Source organism: Pogona vitticeps, chromosome 5 (assembly GCF_051106095.1).
Source record: "Pogona vitticeps strain Pit_001003342236 chromosome 5, PviZW2.1, whole genome shotgun sequence".
NCBI lineage: Eukaryota > Metazoa > Chordata > Lepidosauria > Squamata > Agamidae > Pogona > Pogona vitticeps.
The window spans coordinates 2,196,449-2,217,750 of NC_135787.1; the positions used below are offsets into that span (position 1 = coordinate 2,196,449).

General features: G+C 47.6%; 1 protein-coding gene across 3 annotated transcripts in view; it reads right to left on the reverse strand.

Moving 5' to 3' along the window:
• SIGLEC1 (sialic acid binding Ig like lectin 1) overlaps positions 1 to 16,088 on the reverse strand; it is a 45,126-nt gene extending 29,038 nt beyond the window's left edge. Inside the window, exons 1-8 of one of the 3 annotated variants that reach the window (XR_013545739.1) lie at positions 15,867 to 16,088; positions 9,024 to 9,106; positions 7,286 to 7,648; positions 5,981 to 6,277; positions 4,043 to 4,309; positions 2,742 to 2,996; positions 1,333 to 1,632; positions 578 to 832 (exon numbers count right to left, since the gene is read on the reverse strand). Coding sequence is in view for 2 of the 3 variants with exons in the window: in XM_020795165.3 (XP_020650824.3) it covers positions 578 to 832; positions 1,333 to 1,632; positions 2,742 to 2,996; positions 4,043 to 4,309; positions 5,981 to 6,277; positions 7,286 to 7,648; positions 9,024 to 9,072 (1,786 nt within the window). In the remaining variant the exon portion in view is untranslated. The remainder of the gene's footprint in view (positions 1 to 577; positions 833 to 1,332; positions 1,633 to 2,741; positions 2,997 to 4,042; positions 4,310 to 5,980; positions 6,278 to 7,285; positions 7,649 to 9,023; positions 9,107 to 15,866) is intronic. The other 2 variants (XM_020795165.3, XM_078394419.1) reach the window with 2 other exon arrangements.
• Positions 16,089 to 21,302: the final 5,214 nt, after the last annotated feature.

Sequence of the window (21,302 nt, forward strand, 5' to 3'; positions counted from 1 at the left end):
ATATGTTACCATAACATCTTTTTGTGTCCTTTTGTGAAATGAAACAAGTGACCACTGGCTGTGACTACATTAACAAATACTTCGGGATTCGCTCCACAATTAGCATGGGTGAAGTCCTTCTCAGTGGTCACAGCAAGAGAGGAAACACCTCTGCATCAGTATCGGAAAGTCCTCTGAATCCTGATCTGAATTTTAAAAGTGTTGTCCAGTGTACCGAACCCCTCCCCCCCTTTTTTTGGCCACTTGGTTAAAATTTGGACGAAAACCCGGAGTGGTGGCACTGCCTTGTGAAGCTGGCATCACCAGCCTCCTCTGCTCTGGAGGGTCTCTCGGAAGTCCCAAAATCCCAAGTGGTTTGGTTGGGTGGGAGCATGAACCCGAGCTTTTCCATGACAGAACCTTCCCCCCCCCAGCTATGGATGCTCCCCCGGAGATGAAGGGCTGATGCCTCTTTTTCCTCGGGCCCCCTCCCCTTGATTTCACCACCACAGAAGAGGAAGGCTGAGCACAAGCATGTCCCAAGCCCTTCCTCCCATCGCCCGGGATTGTAGGAGAGGCAAGGTGGAAGGCGACCTACACAGCACACGGAGAGCAACCGCTGGGGATGTATTTCTGCCTTTCTTGTTCTGAGCCATGCAGTGGAAAGCCCCAGCGTCATCGCTGGTCACGGCTGGGAAGACCAGGGAGCTCTCCTTTCCCTCCCGGAGCCACTTGCCATTTTTGTACCAGGTGTAAGTGGTCTCTTCTCCAGGCTCCAAGGTGGCCGTGCAGGTCAGGGCGACTCGGTCGCCTTCAGGCAGTTCCTTGGCAGGCTGGACCACCACTCTGGCCGCTGGAAGATGGATGTGGGGAGAAGAAGACAGGAGAGGGTCAGCGTTGATTGTGAACGAGGTGCCCTAATACAGTGGAGACTTACAAGAGGCTCCCTCCCTGTGATAAGTGTGCAAAAAGGTCTTGCCACCCAGAGCTTGGAGAAGTGGTTTCTTTGGACTATGAATTGCAGAAGGCTTTCTAAAAACATTTGAAAAGGAGGAAAGATGGTGAGGGGCCAGCCCAGGCTTTTGGTTCCTCTTTGTCTCTCTTGGTACTGATACGAATCCTTTAGACCAGTGGTCCCCAACCTTTCTGAGACTGTGGACCGGTTGGGGGGGGAACTGGGGTCAATGCATGGGGGTGGGGCACCTCCTGCGCTCGCACACATGTGCAAAGGCACAGTGCTCAGAAAAAAGATGGCCAACCCCCTGCACACAGTAGGGTGCCTGCGGGGGAGCATATGCGCTCCTTCTGGATGAGTCAAAAGCAGCCTCGTGTATTGCAGAACCACGGACTTACTTTGAGCCCCAAAGAAGCGGGTGGTGTTCACACTCCCATAAGCGTTCGTTGCGATGCACTGGTAGTTCCCCTTGTCCTCTGGGATGACCTTCCGGATCTCTAGTTTCAAAGAGTTGCGGGTCGTTGTTATGCTGATCCGCTGATTGGGAGCTGAGTGCAAGCTGGTGGTTGCAATGAGTTGATTCTCCCGATAAAGACTCAGGGTGGACTGAGGGTTGCTGTCTGCAGTGCAATGGATGATGGCCAGTTGACCTTCCTGGGTCTCCTGGAATAAGGTGAGTGAAGGTGACCTGGGGGGATCTGTGTGAGGCAAACAGATCGTGGAATACATGCCTTAAGAGAAGGTTCCTCCAAATGTCCAAAGGCGTTGGAGTACGACTCCCGTCATCTGGGACCCTACCGGCCAGAGACCGTGGAGGTTGTAGTCCAACACACTTGGAAGTCACTCGCGAGAGAAGCCAGTTGTAAGTCCACAGATGAGGAAGCATCTAAAAAACCCATTGACAGAACTGGAAAGTGTTCCTTTTGGACTACAACTCCCAGAATCCCTCAGCCAGCATGGCTGTAACTGACTTTTAGTCTGGCCAAGAAACCCTTTCAATCTCTGCAAAGCAGCACAGGTGACTACAAATGCATTGTAAGGACATGACGGATGTCTCAACATCAGCTTTGTAGGAAAGCATGAAATTCAACCATGTGAGTCTTCCAGTTTCTCTCTCTCTCTCTCTCTCTCTCTCTCTCTCTGTGCTTTCCTAAATGGCTCAGATGCAGCCTTGCCTGTCATCCTTCTCTTTCAATGCAAAGTTAATAAATCCCTGCTCTCATTTGTAGTTCTCTGGTGAATGTAATTTAAAACGGGCCCTCATCCATCATGATAGTCTGGCGCCAACAGCTTTTTTCCTTTCCGCTGCAGAGAGTAGAGGCTTCCTCCCGTTTAAGGGCTTCTAACTCTGTTGACATGACGCTCCCTTTTGGGCTGAAGTGGTGGTGTTGGGGGTAAACTGCACCCTCCCTTTCCAGCCTGTAATTAAGAAGAAAACCAGCCTCTTTTCTTAATCCATCAGCCGGTCATAGAATGAGTGCCATCTCTTCTGAGCTCAGCTCCTGACCAAACCACCCCATGCCACGCTCCTGAATCGAGGGTTGCCCGCTCAGTCCATTCCCCAAGATTTCAGGGCTAACGCTGAAGAACAGGGAATGGATGACCATCATGACAGAGGAGGGACAGCTCAGGAAAGAGGCCAGGGATGAGGCAAACAACGACCCTGTTGCCACCAACGATGGGAGCAATCTCGCCAGCCACTGGGAAGGCACCAAGTCCAAGGAGGCGGCAGCCATTCCCCGTTGGGGTTATCCCTTCAGAACGGGCTCCGAACATAAAGCGTGAAAAGGGGTATCTGAAAACTCACACAAGACGTCGAGCCTAACGGCTTGGGACATCTCGCTCCCTTGTTCATTCTGCACTTTGCAGGTGTAATAGCCGGTGTCTCCGACTGCAACCTCCTGGAAGACCAGGCTCCGGGAAGCGCCTTCCTTCATCCAGATGTTGTTCTTGTACCAGCTGTAGTGGATCGCTTGCTTGTCTCCCCCAGGAACGTCACAGGTCAGCGTAACCATCTCACCTTCCCGTATGCTAGAAGAGGGGCTGATGGACAGCTCAGCAGCTGGGAGGACCGAGCAGGGAAGACGTGGTCAGGTCAGGCTCCCTCCCTCCAGTCAAAGGACACAGAAGCCCTCCGAGGGCCCAGCGGTTCTCCCTGTTTCTCCCTCTGAGAGGACCAGCCAACCACCAAAGAGCCACGGCAGCTTCCTCCCCTCTAAATCAGGGAGGGGCAAGGTGGGGCCAACCTCCAGAACTTGCTGAACGACAACCCCAACAGAGTGTTAACTGTGAGGCCAGATTTCCAACTGCCACTGGCGGAGGGCTACCTTTCATGGGAGGCCCCGGTGAATTTCCTCTCTGCCTTGTCCCTCCCCAGATGTGGCCTCAGAGTGTGTGTTTGTGGGGGGGGGAGAGAATTGAGGAGACTGAGAAGGACAGACAGAAGGGGGCAGGGAATCCAGATGTGATTGGGTTGCATTCTAATAAGAATAGAGCTGATTTTGCATTAACACAACTTATCCTAAAAAAATGGGGATACCTCTAAATTTTGCCAAGGAGTTACCAGGTAAAAAAAAATAATCCATGGACATGTGTGTCTACTCCAGAGTAAAACAAACAAGACACTGTGTTTAGCTTAATGTCTGACTTAAAATTGAAGCATTGAGTAGGTCTGTCTTTTGGTTAATTGGTTTAGAATTGTCACATTGGAGAGGCCTCATGATCAGGGTAATGGGAAACCCAAATAAATAAGCACACCGTCACACACCAGCCAGGCGTCTCCTGTGGTCAAAGGACAACGGAGGCGAACCTTACAAATCACAAACTCATGACATTCGGTACTGTACAGCAGTGAATGGGAAAGGCAGATGGACAGAATTTCGAGGAGACTTTGCCCTGCAGCATATTTGACTGACTTTTAAGAGTCCACTTTATCTGTACCATTGGCACAGACACCGTTAAAATTTCCCTAGCCTGTTTAAGAGGCAAGCGTGAGCTGCTAAGTCTCATGGTGGGCATGCACACAAAAAGGTGACAATCTGACCTTAGAGATGAGCACCGAGCCCACGTCTGTACCATCCGCATCACTTCCCTGCTTCAGATACTCACAGAAAACAAAGAGTGTTACTCCTTCGGCCACGCCAGTGCCCACAGAATTTACTGCTTCACAGCGGTACCGGCCATAATCCTTGCGGGCAACCGCCTGGAAGGTCTTCACTCTCCCTCCTCCACTAGCGACGCCGTCTTTGAACCACCGGTAGGCCGTGGGGACTGGGTAGCTGCTGTTCACGATGCAGGTCAGAGAGGCTGCATCGCCCACGCGGAGGAGGTTCTTTGCCGATGGAGTCAGGGAGACTTTGACTCCTCTGGGGGCATCTAGGAGCCAATGAAAGAGAGGCCCAAAGACTTTGAGAAAGGCAGCAGTCATTTTTTAGAACTTTAATGGCAACTAGATTTTTTGGGGGGGTAGAAGAGAACTCCCCACACACCCCCAGGGCAGGACTGAACTCATTGGTCTCAAGGAAGGGGAGCATTTTAGCTATAGGGAAGCAAAAGTGTGCTGTTTATATACCACCCCATAGCACTTAAAGCACACTCTGGGCAATACTCTGCTGGAGAGCTCAGGGGTTTCAGTCTGGGAGTTCGATTCCCCCATGGTGCCTCCTTAACAGGGGCTGGACTGGATGACCCAGAGGGTCCCTTCCAGCTCTGCAGTTCCACGATTTGTCTATGATTTACAGTTTAATTATGCAGGCTACGAACATGTTTGTTTCCCCCACAACACATACATGCGAGTTAGGGACTCAGTTTCGTCAAGGAAGGCTGAGTGAACCTCGGGCCATCTGCCTGGGATTGAACCCTGGCCATGAGCAGAGTTTAGTCTGCAGGACTGCAGTTTAGCTATTGCACCACGAGGCTCTTTGAAGCAAAGGAAAGAGACCTGGAAGCCGAATGCAGTAAGTTATCCCCAGGCCTGCCATAGCTCCAGCCTCCACGCCTTTGTTTATCCGTGTTTAAAATTCGGAGCCCTTCAACAGAGAATCGAAGGGCGAAAGGCTACGATGAGATGGGAAAAGTCATTTCGGAGAGGGCTTGGTAGCTTGGTTAGTCCTCCAACTGAAGTAGGCTCATTGATCCGGAGGTATTTACCTATATGCGGACTCACCGTTCAGCCCTTAAGCCACTGGATCTGCTCTTGTGGAGGCAAGCCGTGGGACTGAAGGTTAAGCCCAGAGTAAAATGCTCAGGCCTCGTTCTGGCTGTTTCATTCTTGGAGCTGTGATTCCCCAAAAGGGACCCTTTTCTCATCCCTGGGCAGGACTTAACTTTTTCCCACTCATATTGTTTTCCACAAGTTTTTTTTCCTTTGGCCTCAAGCAGCTTTTCTCCTCTAATGAAAAGGTGCATTTATCTCCCATTCCCCACCCACATTTTTTCTTTCCCCCCCTTTCCTTTGCATAAAGAGAGAGAGAGAGAGAGAGAGAGAGAGAACCTGGTGAATCTGAATCAGGTGAGGACGCCAGCTTACAGGTGAAAAAACCTCAGGCAAGATCCCCTGCTCAGCAACTTTTGCTCACGTTCCGGTCAGTCTTCAAGCATTTGAAGGCTGCTTTTCATTGGGGTGGGGGGTGGGGGGTGGGGTGTTGAAACTCAAAGAAACATTGCAAGCCCCTAAGAAGTAACTAGGCTTGGGATTGGGGGGGGCGGAGGGGGGAGGCCATGATCCGCCCAAGCCAGCAAGGAGACTTTTCCTCCCATCTTTTGGATCTGATGGGGAGCTTTCGGACCATTCCCCTCCTTTCCTCCCTGCCTGTTTTTCATCTCTAGAAAAGCAAAATTAAAAGGGGACATTTCTGCAGACGGATCTGGCGCTTCTTTGTTGGGAACGCAACCTGTTTGAAGGCGAGGAAGGGTTTCTTTTCGCTTTTCGCTCTTTCGCTGAAGTGGTTAATGGAAGCCACGCAGAATGCTCCCACGTGGCCAAAGGAAGAGGAGGACTCTGGTGATGATCCTCAGGCCCCATTGTGCCTGCCTAAACCCACTTACATTTCACGTGGAGCGTGACCTCCTTGGTCACCTTCTGGATCCCAAGAGACAACTCGCAGCCCAGCTTCCGGTTGTGGTCCTTCCAGGTAAGAGCGGTCTTGAGGATCTGCTTCTGGAGCACTCCAGAGGCACCCTCTTCGACCACCTCAAACAACTGGGACGTCTCTGCGTTGTAACCCGTCCATCGCAGGGAGCTACGGTCGGGACAGAAGTGCAGAGTGGAGCAAGTAAAATTCGCCTCCTGCTGGCCCTCACGCAGATCCACTGGAACAGCGATGCTGGGAGTAGTTGGGTTGTCTAAAGAGGTAAGGCAAAAACGAAGCCGGTGAGATGCAGCAAGCCATTCTTCTGCATTGGGGGCCGGGGGGAGGGGGAGGAACAGCCCTGGGCCCTGCCACATCCAGGGGGGGTGACTTACACAGGCATCTCGCCCATCTGCTGTGGGGTGTGTGTGTGTGTGGCTGGTTCGCTCCTTCTGCTGGTGACCCGGTGATGTAACTGCCAGCGTAAATCAGCCCATCCCTAGACATTCCTACCCACACCCCTCTGGCGGCTTGTCGTGGGGTACTCTTTATTTTATTTTATTTTATTTAGGCCTAGGCAGGATGGTTCCATTTTGGTCCTTTTCTCACATGCACGATCACTGAGAAGTCCAACCAAAGTGGGGCTTGTGGCTGTCAATTCCCTTCCATTTTCAATTTCTCAATATCGTTAAGTGGCTTAAGAAGACAGCTTAGCCACTTCACAATATTGGGAAGTTAAACACTTCCTCTGCTCCTCCATGGAGGGGCAGAGGAAGAAGCAAAGTGTTGTTTCTTTGTTTCTTTGTTTTTTTAAAGCTTATTAGGCTAGCTCTAATGTGGTGTATCTTTTAGACACTGCAGGCTGCTTCTGCCCTGAGCAGTTGGAAAATCCACAAAATAAAACAAAACGTCAACACCAGAAATGGCTAGAAGCCCACACTGCTTTTGTCTGTGGTACCCCAGGAGTGGGGGACACCGTGCAGAGGGGCTGAGCCTTGTTTTCACAGGAAAATACTAGTCCTGGAAGCTACTAGGCGTGGAAATTTACCTTCGGGGGGCAATAAAGATTGTCAGTGGCTAAAGATGCCCATCTAAGAGGAGTCCCTTGGCTAAACAATGGGTCCAGGCCACGTTTGGATCATCCTTGCCTTACTACCTCATGACTGACGGTGATGGAATAAAGAACGGTGACTTGACAGCCGGGTTCCTCTCTCCATTTGAAGACAGGCGGTGCTGCAAGGCCTGGGAGATGGTGGAGGGAACCCTACCTCTTAAGGCTTACCGAGGACGGTCAGCTGGACCGGCCTCTGTTCGGTCCAGCGATTCCCCTCGCTGATTTCGAAACGGAAGTTGTACTCGGAGCCATCCTCGCTTCGGACGTTCTTCAGAAGCAAAGTGCAGTTCTTCTGGAGAGGATTGCCCAGCAGTTCTGCACGGTCTCGGAACTGGGCATCGGCCGTGCCTGGATTTTCTGAATGGAAGATCACGGTCCGCTGGCCCGCCGGGCCCTTGTACCAGATGGCTGTGATGCCGGCGGCCGTGACCGTCACGGTGCTGGGAAAATGGAATGTGCAGGGAATGACGACGCAGGAACCTTTGACGGCCTGCAGCCTTTCAGGGTACGTGGCACCCCACGAAGCAAAGGCTAAGAAGAAGAAGAACGGGGGGGCGGAGCCACAGAAGTGAAGGAGGCAGAAGAAAAGGAAACAGACAGAGTCATATACCTCAGTGGTTCTTGTTCTGCTTGGTCACAGTCTGGAAGATTTGGTTTCCTTACCCTGCAAAAATCCCACTTAGGACTCAACAAAAGCAGTGTGGACTATTTTCATTTATTAAAATACTGCCCAGAGAAATGCAAGCATCTCGGCTTCACGGCAGCCTTCATCAAGGCATTGGCTTCAGCCTGAAGCACTCTGTGAAGTTCACAAGCTTACATCCATGAACTGACTTCTCTTTTTAGGACCAAAACAGGAACACTTATCCACTATGCAGGAACAACGTCTCCCTGTGCATCTACGCTCAATCATTGTCTCTCTCTCTCTCTAGAGAGAGATCATCTAGCATCTACATTGCATTCATTTAGACTTTGGACACCGATGTGCCATTTCTCGGAGCTTGGAAAAGATGTTTTCTGGGCTATAAAACTGGTTAGGGAATTCCGGGAGTCATTTTTTAAAAGTCATTTTTCACAGTTCTGCCTCTTCAGGGAGGCCAGTAGTTTTAACTTGTTCCTTTTACTGCTAACTAGCAGTACCCAGCTCCATCCAGGTTAGAAGCCCATCCCTTCCACTCGGACTCCACTTACCTGTGCCCTGCCTTCCCCCACCCCATTTTTGCCTAGACACTGGACTCCTTCCTCCTTTCCTCCCAATCTTCAGCCCACCACTTGCTCTGGTACCTCCAGGTGCACGGAAATGGGGATCCCTATGTTGAAATTTGGGAGGTGATGGTTGCACAATTGCATTCATCCAAATGTCTTAGCAAAATTAAAGGGGGAACCGACTTATTTGTATATACTCATAAAAAGGGAAAAAAAGTATTAATTCCCCCCCCCAAAAAAAACATGCAAAACAGCCCAGAATGGCTTCTTCTTTGGAAACCTTCACCCAACTATTACTGTCCTAAAAACCAACAATATTTTAGCCTACGTTGTTTGTAAGATTTATTTATGCCATGGCATGTTATCTCCTGTGCCAATTTTTTAAAAATACTAATTACAAAACACTAGAGATGGGCATGAACCACAAGTCCAGTTCATACCAGGTCATTTTGTGGCTGTAAAGGTGTTTGGTGCTCCCAGTCTTGCCTCCTCTGGTGGGCACCCACTCAGAGGCAGGATTCACTGGGGTGCTGCCTCTGAATGGGCACCCACTGGACGAGGCCAGGCTGAGAAGCGTAGAACACCTGTTCAGCTAATAAATGAACCAGTGGGTTTGTGCCCCTCTCTGCTTGAAAACCCCTTGCTTTGTGATGAACGGCCCAGATCCTCCCCAGCTGAGTCCAATGTTTGGGAAATGTACCTTGGCTAACCCAGTGAGCCAATCCCAGAAGGAAGAGGAGGGCAGACATCGTGATCCACACCGGTTAATCGGAGGGTGAGTGTCTAGGGAGCAAAGGAGGGAGAGCAGGTGGTTAGGTGCAAGACTCTGCGGAGACGGGTCCCTCTTTGATGTTATGGGCTGGGCGCCTAGGAAGCTGCCTCATTCCAGGCCAATGCTAAGGTGGCCACTTTCTCTCCTAGGAAATGGCCCTGTGTCACACACACACACAAAAGAGGAAACACTGATTTGCATGTCTGGTGGCAAGGTTGGACATGATTTTAGAATTTGTACAGTATTGCAGTACATCTTGTTTAAGTAGAAAAGATGTTCACCCAGGGACCCAGGTGCTAGCTGCTGAGTTCAACATCTGGGAAATTTATATACAAACCCAGGGGGTACCCATGGTGGATGATGGCCAACTTCAATGTCCCTCATCTCTCTCCTTCTTGGTTTTTTTTTTAATTTAAATTAAGATCGGGCTGGTTTGCTCTTCAAGAAATGGACCCCTCCAGCAGAAAGAAGAGTCGCCTTTGGCAGCCTTTCCAAGAGAGGACTGTGAAAGAGGACACACACCCATCACCAGTGAAAGCCATTGGTACCATCCAGCCCAAAGCAGTCTGCTGGGACATGCTGCCAAATGTGAGGCCACTGAGTGTCCCAAAACCTGCTCCCTGAGAGCCTTTTGTTAGAAAGAGCAGTGTTTGCCCCAGCGCTCAGAGAAGTTACTTTGGGGGATTAGGCATTTCCCGACAGTTTGGTTCATTTATTCTAGTCTGAAACAATATCATTTCCTAGCGCTGGAGACCTCCACACATAGAGCATAGGCTCTATGAGTAAGCCTTGGAGAAAACGCAGAACCCTAAACGGCACAGGTGCATTTCAGGAAAGCACCTGCCAGAAGATCCAGGTGACTCTAGCAAGCAATTCCTCTCCTTGGAGCATGACTTCCTTGTTGGTTGATTGATCATTGAAGTTTCTACCATGACGTGTCCTTAAGCTCATGGAAGCAAGCATGGCTGCTCTTCCTTCTGCCCTCCCTTCAGAAGAGCTCTCTCAGAGGGAGAGGGAGGGAAGGCGGAAGGCCGGCCAGCCCAAGCCGAAAGAGTTTCACAGCTCAGGCAGGACATTAAAGCGAGCTTTCCAGTTCTCTGGCGGTCCTCCTCTAACTGTCTTGGGTGAATCTTCGCTGCTGATGTTGTGCACTGCACAACGGAACCTGCTGGGTCATTAAAGCAGAATAGAAATCTCGTGAACAGCCATCCAGATGGGCATGATTCACAAGCTGCCTGCGTGATTTCTCTCCTTTCACTGCAGCTTCAGTGACAGGGAAGTGCGAGGGAAAAGGGAAACCCTCAGCCAGGCAGCGATATCCAGTTTGGGGGCAAGCGCTGCCGGATGTCATGCAAGGGGACATGTTCCTGAAGCCAGAAATAGCTGCCTCCAAAAACCCCTGGTGACGTCCATCAAGGAAAGAGAAGGAAGGAAGGAAGGGGGCGTTCATCTTGGCCACTTGCTATAAACACCCCAATGTTTCTTGGCCTCCACCCGTCATGCTGCTCTTGTTCCAAGTTTCGTTTCTCATCCTGCTGTAGTCTGCTCTCGGCAGAGCCCGAGTCTATTCTCAAAGGCTTTCGTAGCCGGGATCTAACAGTTGTTGTGGGTTTTTCAGGCTCTTTGGCCGTGTTCTAAAGGTTGCTCTTCCTGATGTTTCGCCAGTCTCCGTGGCCGGCGTCTTCAGAGGACTGGAGTCGGAACTCTGTCCATGCCGAGTTTGTTTGGCTTCCTTCTTTTATGGCAGAGGAAGAGAGAGGCAGCAGCCCAGCCTGGCCCAGAGGCATCTCCAGAGGTGGACGGAGGAGAAAATCTTTGTCTGACCTCTTCAGTCTCCTTTAGAGATGGGCACGAACCACCGGGTTCGGCAGTTTAGGGGGGTGGGTTAGCACTTCCCAGCCCCGCCTCCCCTAGCAGGCACCCGCTTGGAGGCATCGCCCACTGGAGGAGGTGGGGCTGGGAGGTGCAGAGCACAAATTGCAGTCTGTGCCCATCTCTCATCTCCAAGCACAGCAAAACCTGCAGAACCCATTCATCTCTTTCCTCACCAAAGCCAGTGTGACCTCTTAGAGCAGTTGGCCTTGGAAACCAATTTTTCTATGAGTTAAATTCTGAAAATGTTGTCTATTTTGGAATAGAAGGGTTCTGTCCTGCCAGAATCCCCAGGACAACATGACTGGCTGATGGATAGTCCAGAAAAAAAAAATTACTTTTCTAAGCATGAATGTGAACATTTCCCAGTCATACAATGGCTGGTTAAATACTGGCCACCACAACTGGTACTAAGTGTACTTCTGCATTTAAAGTGTGGGCTTCATCACCGAATAATTTGCCCTCCATTGGGGCAGGGGGACATTTGGCCCTACAGATGTTTCGGACTTATAAATCCAGACAATGTGATCCATAGTTTACAAAAAAAAATTATAAGGGGCCTGTCACCCGGAACACTGGAGGCCCCAATGTTTCCCAAGTCCCACCCTACTTACATTTTCTAGGCTTGAAGTGAATTTAAAATTGCTTCTGCATAAATGTGCCAGAGAAAGGCAGGACCGAGGTGAAGAAGTTTAGGTTCTTCATCGGCCATCTGTGCCTTTCAATCAACCTTTTCTTTTTAAAAAATGTATTTGTGATTCTATTTGGGACTTTTGCATCATCAGAATGAACATCAAAATGGATACGGGTATTGACGTGGCAAGCCTAATTCATTCAGGGATAGCACCCCATTGGTAGTCCCACCTAGAGTAGACCCACTGAAAGATGGGGTAGTTTACAAGCTTACTCAGTATCTTTCGCCTCTGCAGAGTGGAGGCTCACAGCCCTTAGAGCAGCGGTTCCCAACCTTGGCTAACCCAGATGTTCTTGAACTACAACTCCCAGAAATCCTGTCCAGCACGCAGCTCGTGGTGAAGGCCTCTGGGAGTTGTAGTGCAAGAACATGTGGAGACCCAAGGTAGGGAACCACCGCCCTAGAGCAGTGGTTCTTAACCTTGGGTTACTCGGGTGTTTTTGAACTGCAACTCCCAGAAACCCCAGCCAGCACAGCTGGTGGTGAAGGCTTCTGGGAGTTGCAGTCCAAAAACACCTCAGTAACCCAAAGTTAAGAACCACTGCCCTAGAGTAACGGTAAAGGCTTGGGATGGTTTTGGATGAGGATAAAGGAAGTCAATAGAAGCCAGACTGAGTGGCTTTACCTGCAACTGAAGGGATGAATTGATCGTCCAAGATGAAAGTCTTGGTCTGGAGAACATGAAAGCCTCGTTTGCCTCACCCACGGCTTTTCCTACGAGGAGGTTGGTAGCCTGACTCTTAACGGAGAGGCAAGCTGGGATTTCAAGATGATTGTGGTGTTTTTAAGATGGAGACGTGAAATTTATTCTTACCATCTTCTTTTTATAGGCTTTCTTGTCTCCAGCAAAATGGGGAGGGGGGCCATTCAGGGTGAAATCTAACCTTCTTTGAGAAGGTGCTGTTCTTTCCTCTTTGCATTTGCGCTAACATTGAGAGCTTCCCCCTCATCCTTTTTCTAACATGATAGGTAACAAAGACATTTGTTATCTCAACAGATCGGAAAAGAACACAGTGTAGGCTTTGCATGCAATCTGAAAGCAAAGGTGGGTCATACCTTTATTAGGTCCCTAAAAATATCAGTAATGGTACCAGGGGTGAAGCACGGAAGGACACCCCCCCCCAAAGCCTGCTTTAGACTCCCCTCGAGAGGAGGATACCTGGCAAACTTTTTGCTACACATTTCTCAGACATTTCATTTATAATTTTTCTGCACTGCTCACAAGTTACTGGTGCATGCCTAAAAAAGTGGGTTGCATTAATTGTGTAATGACCTCACAGCCTCCTTGGTTATTTATTTATTTATTTATTTATTTATTTATTTATTTATTTATTTATTTATTTATTTATTTATTTATTTGTTTGTTTGTTTGTTTGTTTGTTTGTTTGTTTGTTTGTTTGTTTGTTTGTTTGTTTGTTTGTTTGTTTGTTTGTCTCCCTGATATTTTTGGTCATCTAATAAAGGCATCACCCATTCTCGCTCTCCATTCATGATTCCAAAAGCTTGCAAAAAGAGATATTTTTGTGCCTCTTTCCTGATGCAATTTTGCAAGATTGGGGAGGGTGGAAGCAGAGGAACACCTCATGAACCTTGTGTTCCAGTGTAGACATCACTCAAGTGAGTATTTTAAAAGACTGCACTGAACATAAGACCCTTTCATACATGGACAGGATCTCACTAAATTCGCCAGGGTGATCGGGCCCATGAATGTCTCTCCCCCAAGTCACAGGTTTAAACAGGATGCCCATCTGATTTTGTAGGTATTTTAGTTATAGATGCTCTCTACACTGTGTTGCTAGTAAATAGAAGACTCCCTCCAGTGTAGATCTGGAGGCGCCTTCGCATGAGTGTTGGGTTGCGCATTTGAATATGCAGGTGAGCAAACAGATCCGTACACCTGTTCTGGGACAGAATCCTGAGCGATGGTTATGATATGCACAACTTAACACAGTGTAGGATCAGGTTTCATAAACGGTGGAGACCTTCACTGGCCTGATGGATTGAGGTGGAGCAATAACCCTGGCAAACCATCTCCTCCACCTGGAAGTTCTAATGAGCAGCCGCTGAGGGAGATTTGGGCTGAGAGTAAAGAGCCCGATCACTTGTTTCATTTCATGTCGAGTGATAAGGAAGCAAGTCCCACAGGGAGCTTGTAGAGAAGGCGCAAACATATATATCATTGAACCCTACAGAAGACTCCCCCCCCCCAAGTAACTCAAAATAATCCAGAACTCTAATATTAAACTTACAAAATCAGTAAACTTTAAAGAAAATATATACAAGATATTTTATAGACGGCACATGACTCCAACCAAATTGTCTAAAATGTATATAAAAAAAACCTCCCAAAAATGTTGGAATGTAAAATGCAGGAGGGTACTTTTTATCCTATGCGGTGGACATGTAGGGAAATAAAAAGCTATTGGAGATCAAACCTTTCAATATATGAAAGGTTACAATTTCTTATGTGATACCATTTAAACCGGAATTGTTTTTACTGAATGTTAGGACTGAAATTGTAGATGAAGAAATGAGAGATTGATAATACCTGCAATCGTGGCATCGAGGATACTATAAGGGAAACGTTGGGAGAAAGAAGAGGTACCATCTCTGGAGGAACTGCTAGAAAAGACACTGGAAGTGGCGGAGATGGATGTGCGAACAGAAGCAATAAACAAAAGATTGTGCCCAAAAAGGACTCAAAAAAATGGGAAAGGTTTCATAACTGGATCCGAAATATGGACTGGAAAGCATAGATGGAAGAAGTATGAGAAGGTCCAAAGAAATGGGAAGAGCTGTAAAGATAGATGCGTACTCTGGGAAAACTGTTACATGGTTTACTTATGTGATTTCCCTTTTAACATAATTAAGTAAGTGGACGTAAGAATACTCTTTTGCTCTCTGGAGTTTTACCCCTTCCCCACCCCGCTATCCATTTCTTCCTTATTCCCTTGTACCCACTCCCAACCCTCAACCTTATTGAAAATGAATAAAACTTTTAACAACAACTACAACTACAGCTACAGCTACAGCTACAGCTACAGCTACAGCTACAACAACAACAACAACAACAACAACAACAACAACTACTACTACTACTACTACTACTACTACTACTACTACTACTAATACTAATACTACTACTACTACTACTACTACTACTACTACTACTACTACTACTACTACTAATAATAATAATAATAATAATAATAATAATAATAATAATAATAATAATAATAATAATAATAATAATAATAATAATAATAATAATCCAATACTCTGCAGGAAAGCTGGGTTCTCCTTACACTTCTCTCTCCTCACACCTTGCACAGGTTCCACTCTAGGTCTGAGGTTGATGTCCTGGAGAGGGAAATTTTGAAAAGGGTGGTTGGAAATGTCAGGAAGGAGAGGCAGGTTCTATTCCAGCGGCTTTCTGTGGGCCTTTCTTACACCCTTGTTCCACTGGTGGATCTACTGCCTTCTCGTTCTCTCTCTCTTTTTTTATATAATTTTATTTTTTAACATAAGGGATGACAAAAAGGAAAAGGGGACTTGGGAATTTATGGGGAAGAGGAGAGACCATGACATGCTAACAACCATTCTAAACTTAATGCCATATCATAGTTTTAAATTGTTCTGTTTTCTCTTTTCTGCCTTTTAGATTAAGCACACATTTCAGTATATGCTATTTACATGTTGCCTGTTAATTTAGTCCATTTGTTGAATAGGTCCCATCTTTCTGTTGCCTTTTGTAGGGGTTAGTCCTTCATGACTTCTGATAAAATGTCCATTTCTGCTATTTCCCGTATTTTTTCAATAAGATCTTCTTGCTTCGGTATCGTAGTACTGCCTTCTCATTCTCAAATCATGCCTGATATTTCCTAAATATTATTCCACCCTCTTTATGTGTGTCCTTGAGTTTCTAACATGACTTCCCCTCGCGTGCAGCCAGGTAGCTGTCTTTTGAAGCCGAGGTTTCGTTGGCATGTTCTCTCCATGTCTCCCTTGGCTGAGTCCCAGACAGCTCTGGGCGTACCTTTTATTATAGCCAACAAGAGAAGCTAAAAGCCGTTAAAGGTTGCTTACAAAGCTAGCAGCAGGCCGGGCAAAGGCCAGGAGAAACCAGCCTGGATACTGGTGGGAATCTGGAAGAAGCCTGAACCACCCACCGACCGGGTAGCAGCGCAACAGTTGTTCTGTCTTACCTTCTCGTGGATCGCAAAGAGGGGCAATCGTCAGTGCTTTCGGTACTGTTGGAACGTTTTGGGACTGCTGAGTGATCCTGGATCCTGCTCAGGGGCTCCAGATGGGATGTGGGATCTTAAGGACATGACAGTCCAAAGATGATGCTCAGTTTCCTCTTTAAGGCAGCTTTATAATGCCTTCAGATTTGGGAAGTCCCCTTTGTGCTGTCAGCTGTTCTCATTCAACATGATGTTCTTTCCAAAAGCCATAAATGCTGATGAGGCTCCTTTGGAGGAGGGGGGTGGGGGTGGGGGTGGGGGTGGGAGGGCAGGGCAGGGGAGGGGAGGGACTGAAGTGCTGGGGTAGTGACAGAGAGGGGCGGGGGATGGGTTCTGGGCCCCACAGTTCTAGATCGATGTTGGTGACAAATTGCAAATGGTTTGGAGAACAGCAAAAGATGGAGAACTTTTTCTTAGAGAAATCCTATCAGGCAAGGCTTGCCAAACTAGCAACTGGCAGGCCAGGTAGAACATGTCGTGGTGATGTGGAGAAACCAGGACTGAACAGAACCATCCTTATCGCTCTGTCTATACGAACCAGTCCAATAGGAAAAACCGGCCGCTACTGGATTTGGCCAAAGGATGAGCTAGTCCAGTCCCCTAATGCTTTTGAAATCATACCTCACCCCCCACCCCCCATCCATGCTCAGGAGATGACAGAAGCTGCACCCATCAGCTTCACTCCCCAGCAACTGCCATTCTGAGTCACTCTGCTTGGGATACTGGAGGGAGAAGATGATGTGTCCACTGTGACAAAGAGCAACAGGCAGTTGCATCCTCCACGTGCCTGTGCCCTCTGGTGAAACCCTCCAGGGTGGCACCTGCATCACCACATCCTGTGGGGGGGGGGGAAACGTCCGCTTTCGGTTTACTCCTCAACCAGGGCTGCTCAATAAACCACCCACACCCCATCAGTAGGAGCTGAGATCCAATTGTGTTGGGGGGGGGGACTCAGCCAAGGGAGACATGGATAGAACCTCTGTTTGCTTCCTGATCGTTGCTCACAAAACAAAGACAGCTAATTTGCAAATGACCAGAGGCAATGAAATGCCTGCTGTGACAACCAGCTGTTGCTCTAAACTTAAGGAACCCCCTCTTCTTCTAATGAACACCTGAAAGATCCACTTGGCCCTCAGCTCAGCTAGGCAACCCTCTCCCCCCCCCCCCGACAGAGTTCTTGTAGTAAGACCATCAGAGAGACAGCCGCGCACGCTCACTCTCTCCCCTCTCCCCCCCCCCCCGGTCCTCTCTATTTTCTTTGTAGGTAACTGGCTTTATAAATGGTCGCCCCACCCCCAATTAAAAGGGTCCCAAACCTTTTCGTATGAAGAGGATTTTTCTAACCCCTTCACCACTGAATAATTCCCTTTTTTACAGTTTTGCACCTGTTAAGATTTCACCTTGGAGATGCCTGGTTGTGTCTGTATCAGATGATAAATACAGATGCATGCTAGAGTTGTATTAAGTCACCACAGTACACATCTCCTAATTTGGATTCCTTCACACAAATTCTCCCCTTTTCATAGTCATTTTATAGTAAATTCATGTTTTCTTGGAGCTGTCTAACTTGACCCCAAAACCTCTATCCTGGCTAATCGTGGTTCATTCGGAACCTTCTAGCAGTTGATACCTGCTTCTCATACTATGTATTGAACGTACTCTGCATTTCATTTAGTGAACCTGGGAGATGTTTGCTGTTTTGCGGCCGATCAGGAAAGGATCCTTAGCTGAGGAACGGTCCAGCTGCACTTCAACCCCCCTGCCAATCAACTGGTTTTTGGCTCCTTTTTAAATTCAAGGACCTTCTGTTTTTGTTTCCTTTGCAGAGATTGGATTCATTGCATTGCATTTCTCAAAGATTCTCTGACTTTCTTCCCTTTTCTCTCTTTTTCAAGCAGAGAGGCAGATTATGGCCGATTCCAAATTCCCTTGGGCAACATAACGTGTAGGGCATCTCTCAATCCGGACTTCGTGGAGCAACCATTTGCTTCAAGATTGTGGCTTCAGCTGCAGCCGGATTCTCAATCAATCCTTTAAGAGAAGGCAAAGTTGTTGTGGTTGTTGTTGTTGTTTAATTAGAACAGATGTAGCTCATCAGCAATAGTCGATATACAGCCAAAACTTTTTTTCACTTCCCCTGCACCTCTGCCAAGAAGCAGAGGAAGTGATTAATTTGCCAATATCCTGAAGTGGCTCACTTATTAAGCCACTTCACAATATTGGCAGGAGCAATTTCCATATGAACCCTGGGCTTGATGGAATTACTTTAATCCAGCCCGACCCTTACAAACCCTGCTTCTACTGTAGCCCTGCGCTTTGTCCATCAGCCTAATCATTAGACCACGCTGGATGTCAACAGGAACTTTAAGTAGTAAGATAAATTACATTATGAACTAAGTTGGGAATTGACAAATGGAAACAAGCAACTTAATTACGTTTTCAAAAGATCATTTAAGTTTGCATTTTTTGCGTTCATATTCCTACCAAATAAAGTTAGTGGAAGCATTAAGGTGGTGCTTTTTCTGAAGCCAGGAAAAGCCACAGGGTACAGTGCTGGGGTAGGGTTTTTCTCAGGTTGCCTCCAAATCAGCAGAGCTCAGTTTCCTCAGGAGATGCAGGTTCGAGACTCCACCGGCCCTTCCAACTCACTGGGTGAAATGGGGACAGTCCCTCCCAGTCCATCAATCTGACTCTCCTTGGGTTTTGTTGTTGTTGAGGGTATAGAGGGGTATGCTGCCTTAGCTCACTGCAAATAATCAATAAACAGTAGTAAATAAATAATCAATCCAAGTTTCAAGTAAGTAACAAGTATGGAAAGGCATATTTACGTATAAGCCTAGGTTTGATCTGAAAGTTAACTTGGGAAGATAAAAAAGGAGTTAAAAGCACAGATGCGCACTTGCACCTTCAGTTTAGGAAGGTTTTTAGGATAATAATTTCATAATGTAAATTTAAACACAGGTTTAAAAATTAATAGCTGAGATCATGTTGCTTAGAGTAGTAACTTGGAATGGGAATCGGCCCGTTGGATCAGGCACTTCAGGTGGGAGAAAAAAACCTTTTGCTGTGGATCTCCTGTAACCAAATGATCTAAGTAACTTGTGTTCGTCTTGTATTAGAGGGTGGTTGCACAATGGGAGTTGACAGAGCAATATCTTGATAAGTGTCTGGTCCCTGAATGAAAAGGTAGGATCAGATAACTGTCCCGCTGTTCGGTTCATTGCGGGAATGGGCTGGTTCACCTCTTTTTTCTGGCAATCACATGACATAAGAACCTAAGAAGAGCCCTGCTGGATCAGGCCAAGCTTCGTCCATCTAGTGCAGCTTCCTGCATCTCACAGTGGCCCCACCAAATAACCGCTGGAGCGAACCAATCTGTCCCCAGAGTGGTCTTATCCATACCTTTCTAGGCCCCTATCAGAGGCTACTACTTTTCTGATACTGTTAGGGTCACTTCATTTTGGTTTGTTTCCAGCCTATACAATGGCTGGAAATGAGCCAAAGCAGGGCTTGCCACTTTAAATTTGCCACTTTCTTTCAATTTCCAGTATTGTTAAGAGTCTTAAGAAGACAGGCCATTTCACAATAGTATAGGGAAATAAGGTACTTCCTTTGCTCTATGTGGAAGAACAGAGGATGTAGAAGAGCTTCCCCATGAGCCAGGCGGGGGATTCTAGGAAGTCCAAAAACCCATCTTTTTTTGACCCTAGGCTGTGTGACGTTGCGGTGGAGATGAAAGAGAAGGAAGCTGGCCAAGACTTTAAGGGGACTCCACTGGGACCCTCAGAGAAAAACCCCTCACAAATCCTAAGGGCCTGAGCAATGCACCCTTTAGTGGTGCGGGTGCTTCTGGAGGGATGTCCTCTACCCGTCCCCTCCTCTTCACATATTCTATGGCTTCCTGCTCTGGTGTCTTCTCATCACATATGGCAAAAGAGGAGGGCTGACTCAGCAGTTTTGCATGCTGATGGTGCTAAAATCAGCCCAGCCTCACTGGGTGAAAGAGCTGCTGGTTTCCTTCTGCTTCACACCTCCTGCATGTGGAGAAAGAGAAAGCTAATTGTCTGTGGAATACAGTTCTTCCTGTTCCTTGTGAGGTTGAGTAACCCTAGACACTCCCCCCTCCCCCAGTTTGTTCCTCTTGTGTATCAGCACAAAGCAAAGACTTGGCACTTCTGGTCTTATATGGTTCAAGTCAAAAGGACTGAAACATCCTAATGCTATGGGCACCTCACGAGAAAACAAGACTCACTGGAGAAGACAATAATGCTGGGGAAAGTTGAAGGCAGTGGGAGGACCAGACATAAGATGGACGGACTCCATAAAGGAAGCCACAGCCTTGAGTCTTCCAGATTGAAGCAGGGCAGGGCAGGGCAGGACATGGCCTTTTGGAAATCACTGATTTATAGGGTTGCCAAAAGTTAGAGCTAACTTGATCACAGCATCAGAGAATAATGGAGTTGGAAGGGGCCTCTAAGGGCATAGAGTCCAACTCCCTACACAAGGCAAGAATCCAAATTAAAGTGTATCTGATAGGGGGCTAACTTTCTCTTGAAGGCCTCCAGTGTTGGAGCCCTCCCCACCTCCCGAGGACATGGGGTTCCATTGCTGTGCTGCTCTATCATTTTTGCCCCCTGATGTGCAATTGAAAGCTGACTTCCTGTAACAGGAGTCCATTATTACATGCCCTACCCTTTGCAATGATTGAGAACAGATCCTTCAACTTCTGTATGACAGAGTATTGTTCTCTGTATCACAGCCTTGTACATATTTGAAGCGTGTTGTCAACCCTGAGTGCTCGCTGGAAGGACAGATCCTGAAGCTGAGGCTCCAATCCTTTGGCCATCTCATGAGAAGAGAAGACTCTCTGGAAAAGCCCCTGATGTTGGGAAAGTGTGAAGGCAAGAGGAGAAGGGGACGACAGAGGACGAGATGGCTGGGCAGGGTCATTGAAGCGACCAAGATGACTTTGACCCAACTCCGGGAGGCAGTGGAAGACAGGAGGGCCTGGCGTGTGCTCTGGTCCATGGGGTCACAAAGAGTTGGACATGACTTAATGACTAAACAACAAATCCTATCTCTCCTGAGTCTTCTTTACTCAAGGCTGAACTACAATTTATTTATTTATTTAAAATATTTTAAAGTAATAAACTTGACCACTTATTTCAGTCTTTCTTCACAAGGCTTGGTTTCCAGTCCCTTGATCATCCTTTTTGCCTTTCTCTGAGCTTGTTCCAATTTGCGGACATATTTCTTAAAATGTGGTGTCCAGAACTGGATACAGTCTACACAGTACTCTAGACAAGGCCTAGGTAAAGATAAAGGTTCCCCTTGACATTTAGTCCAGTCTCTAGGGGTCGGTGCTCATCCCCGTCTCCAAGCCATAGAGCCAGCGTT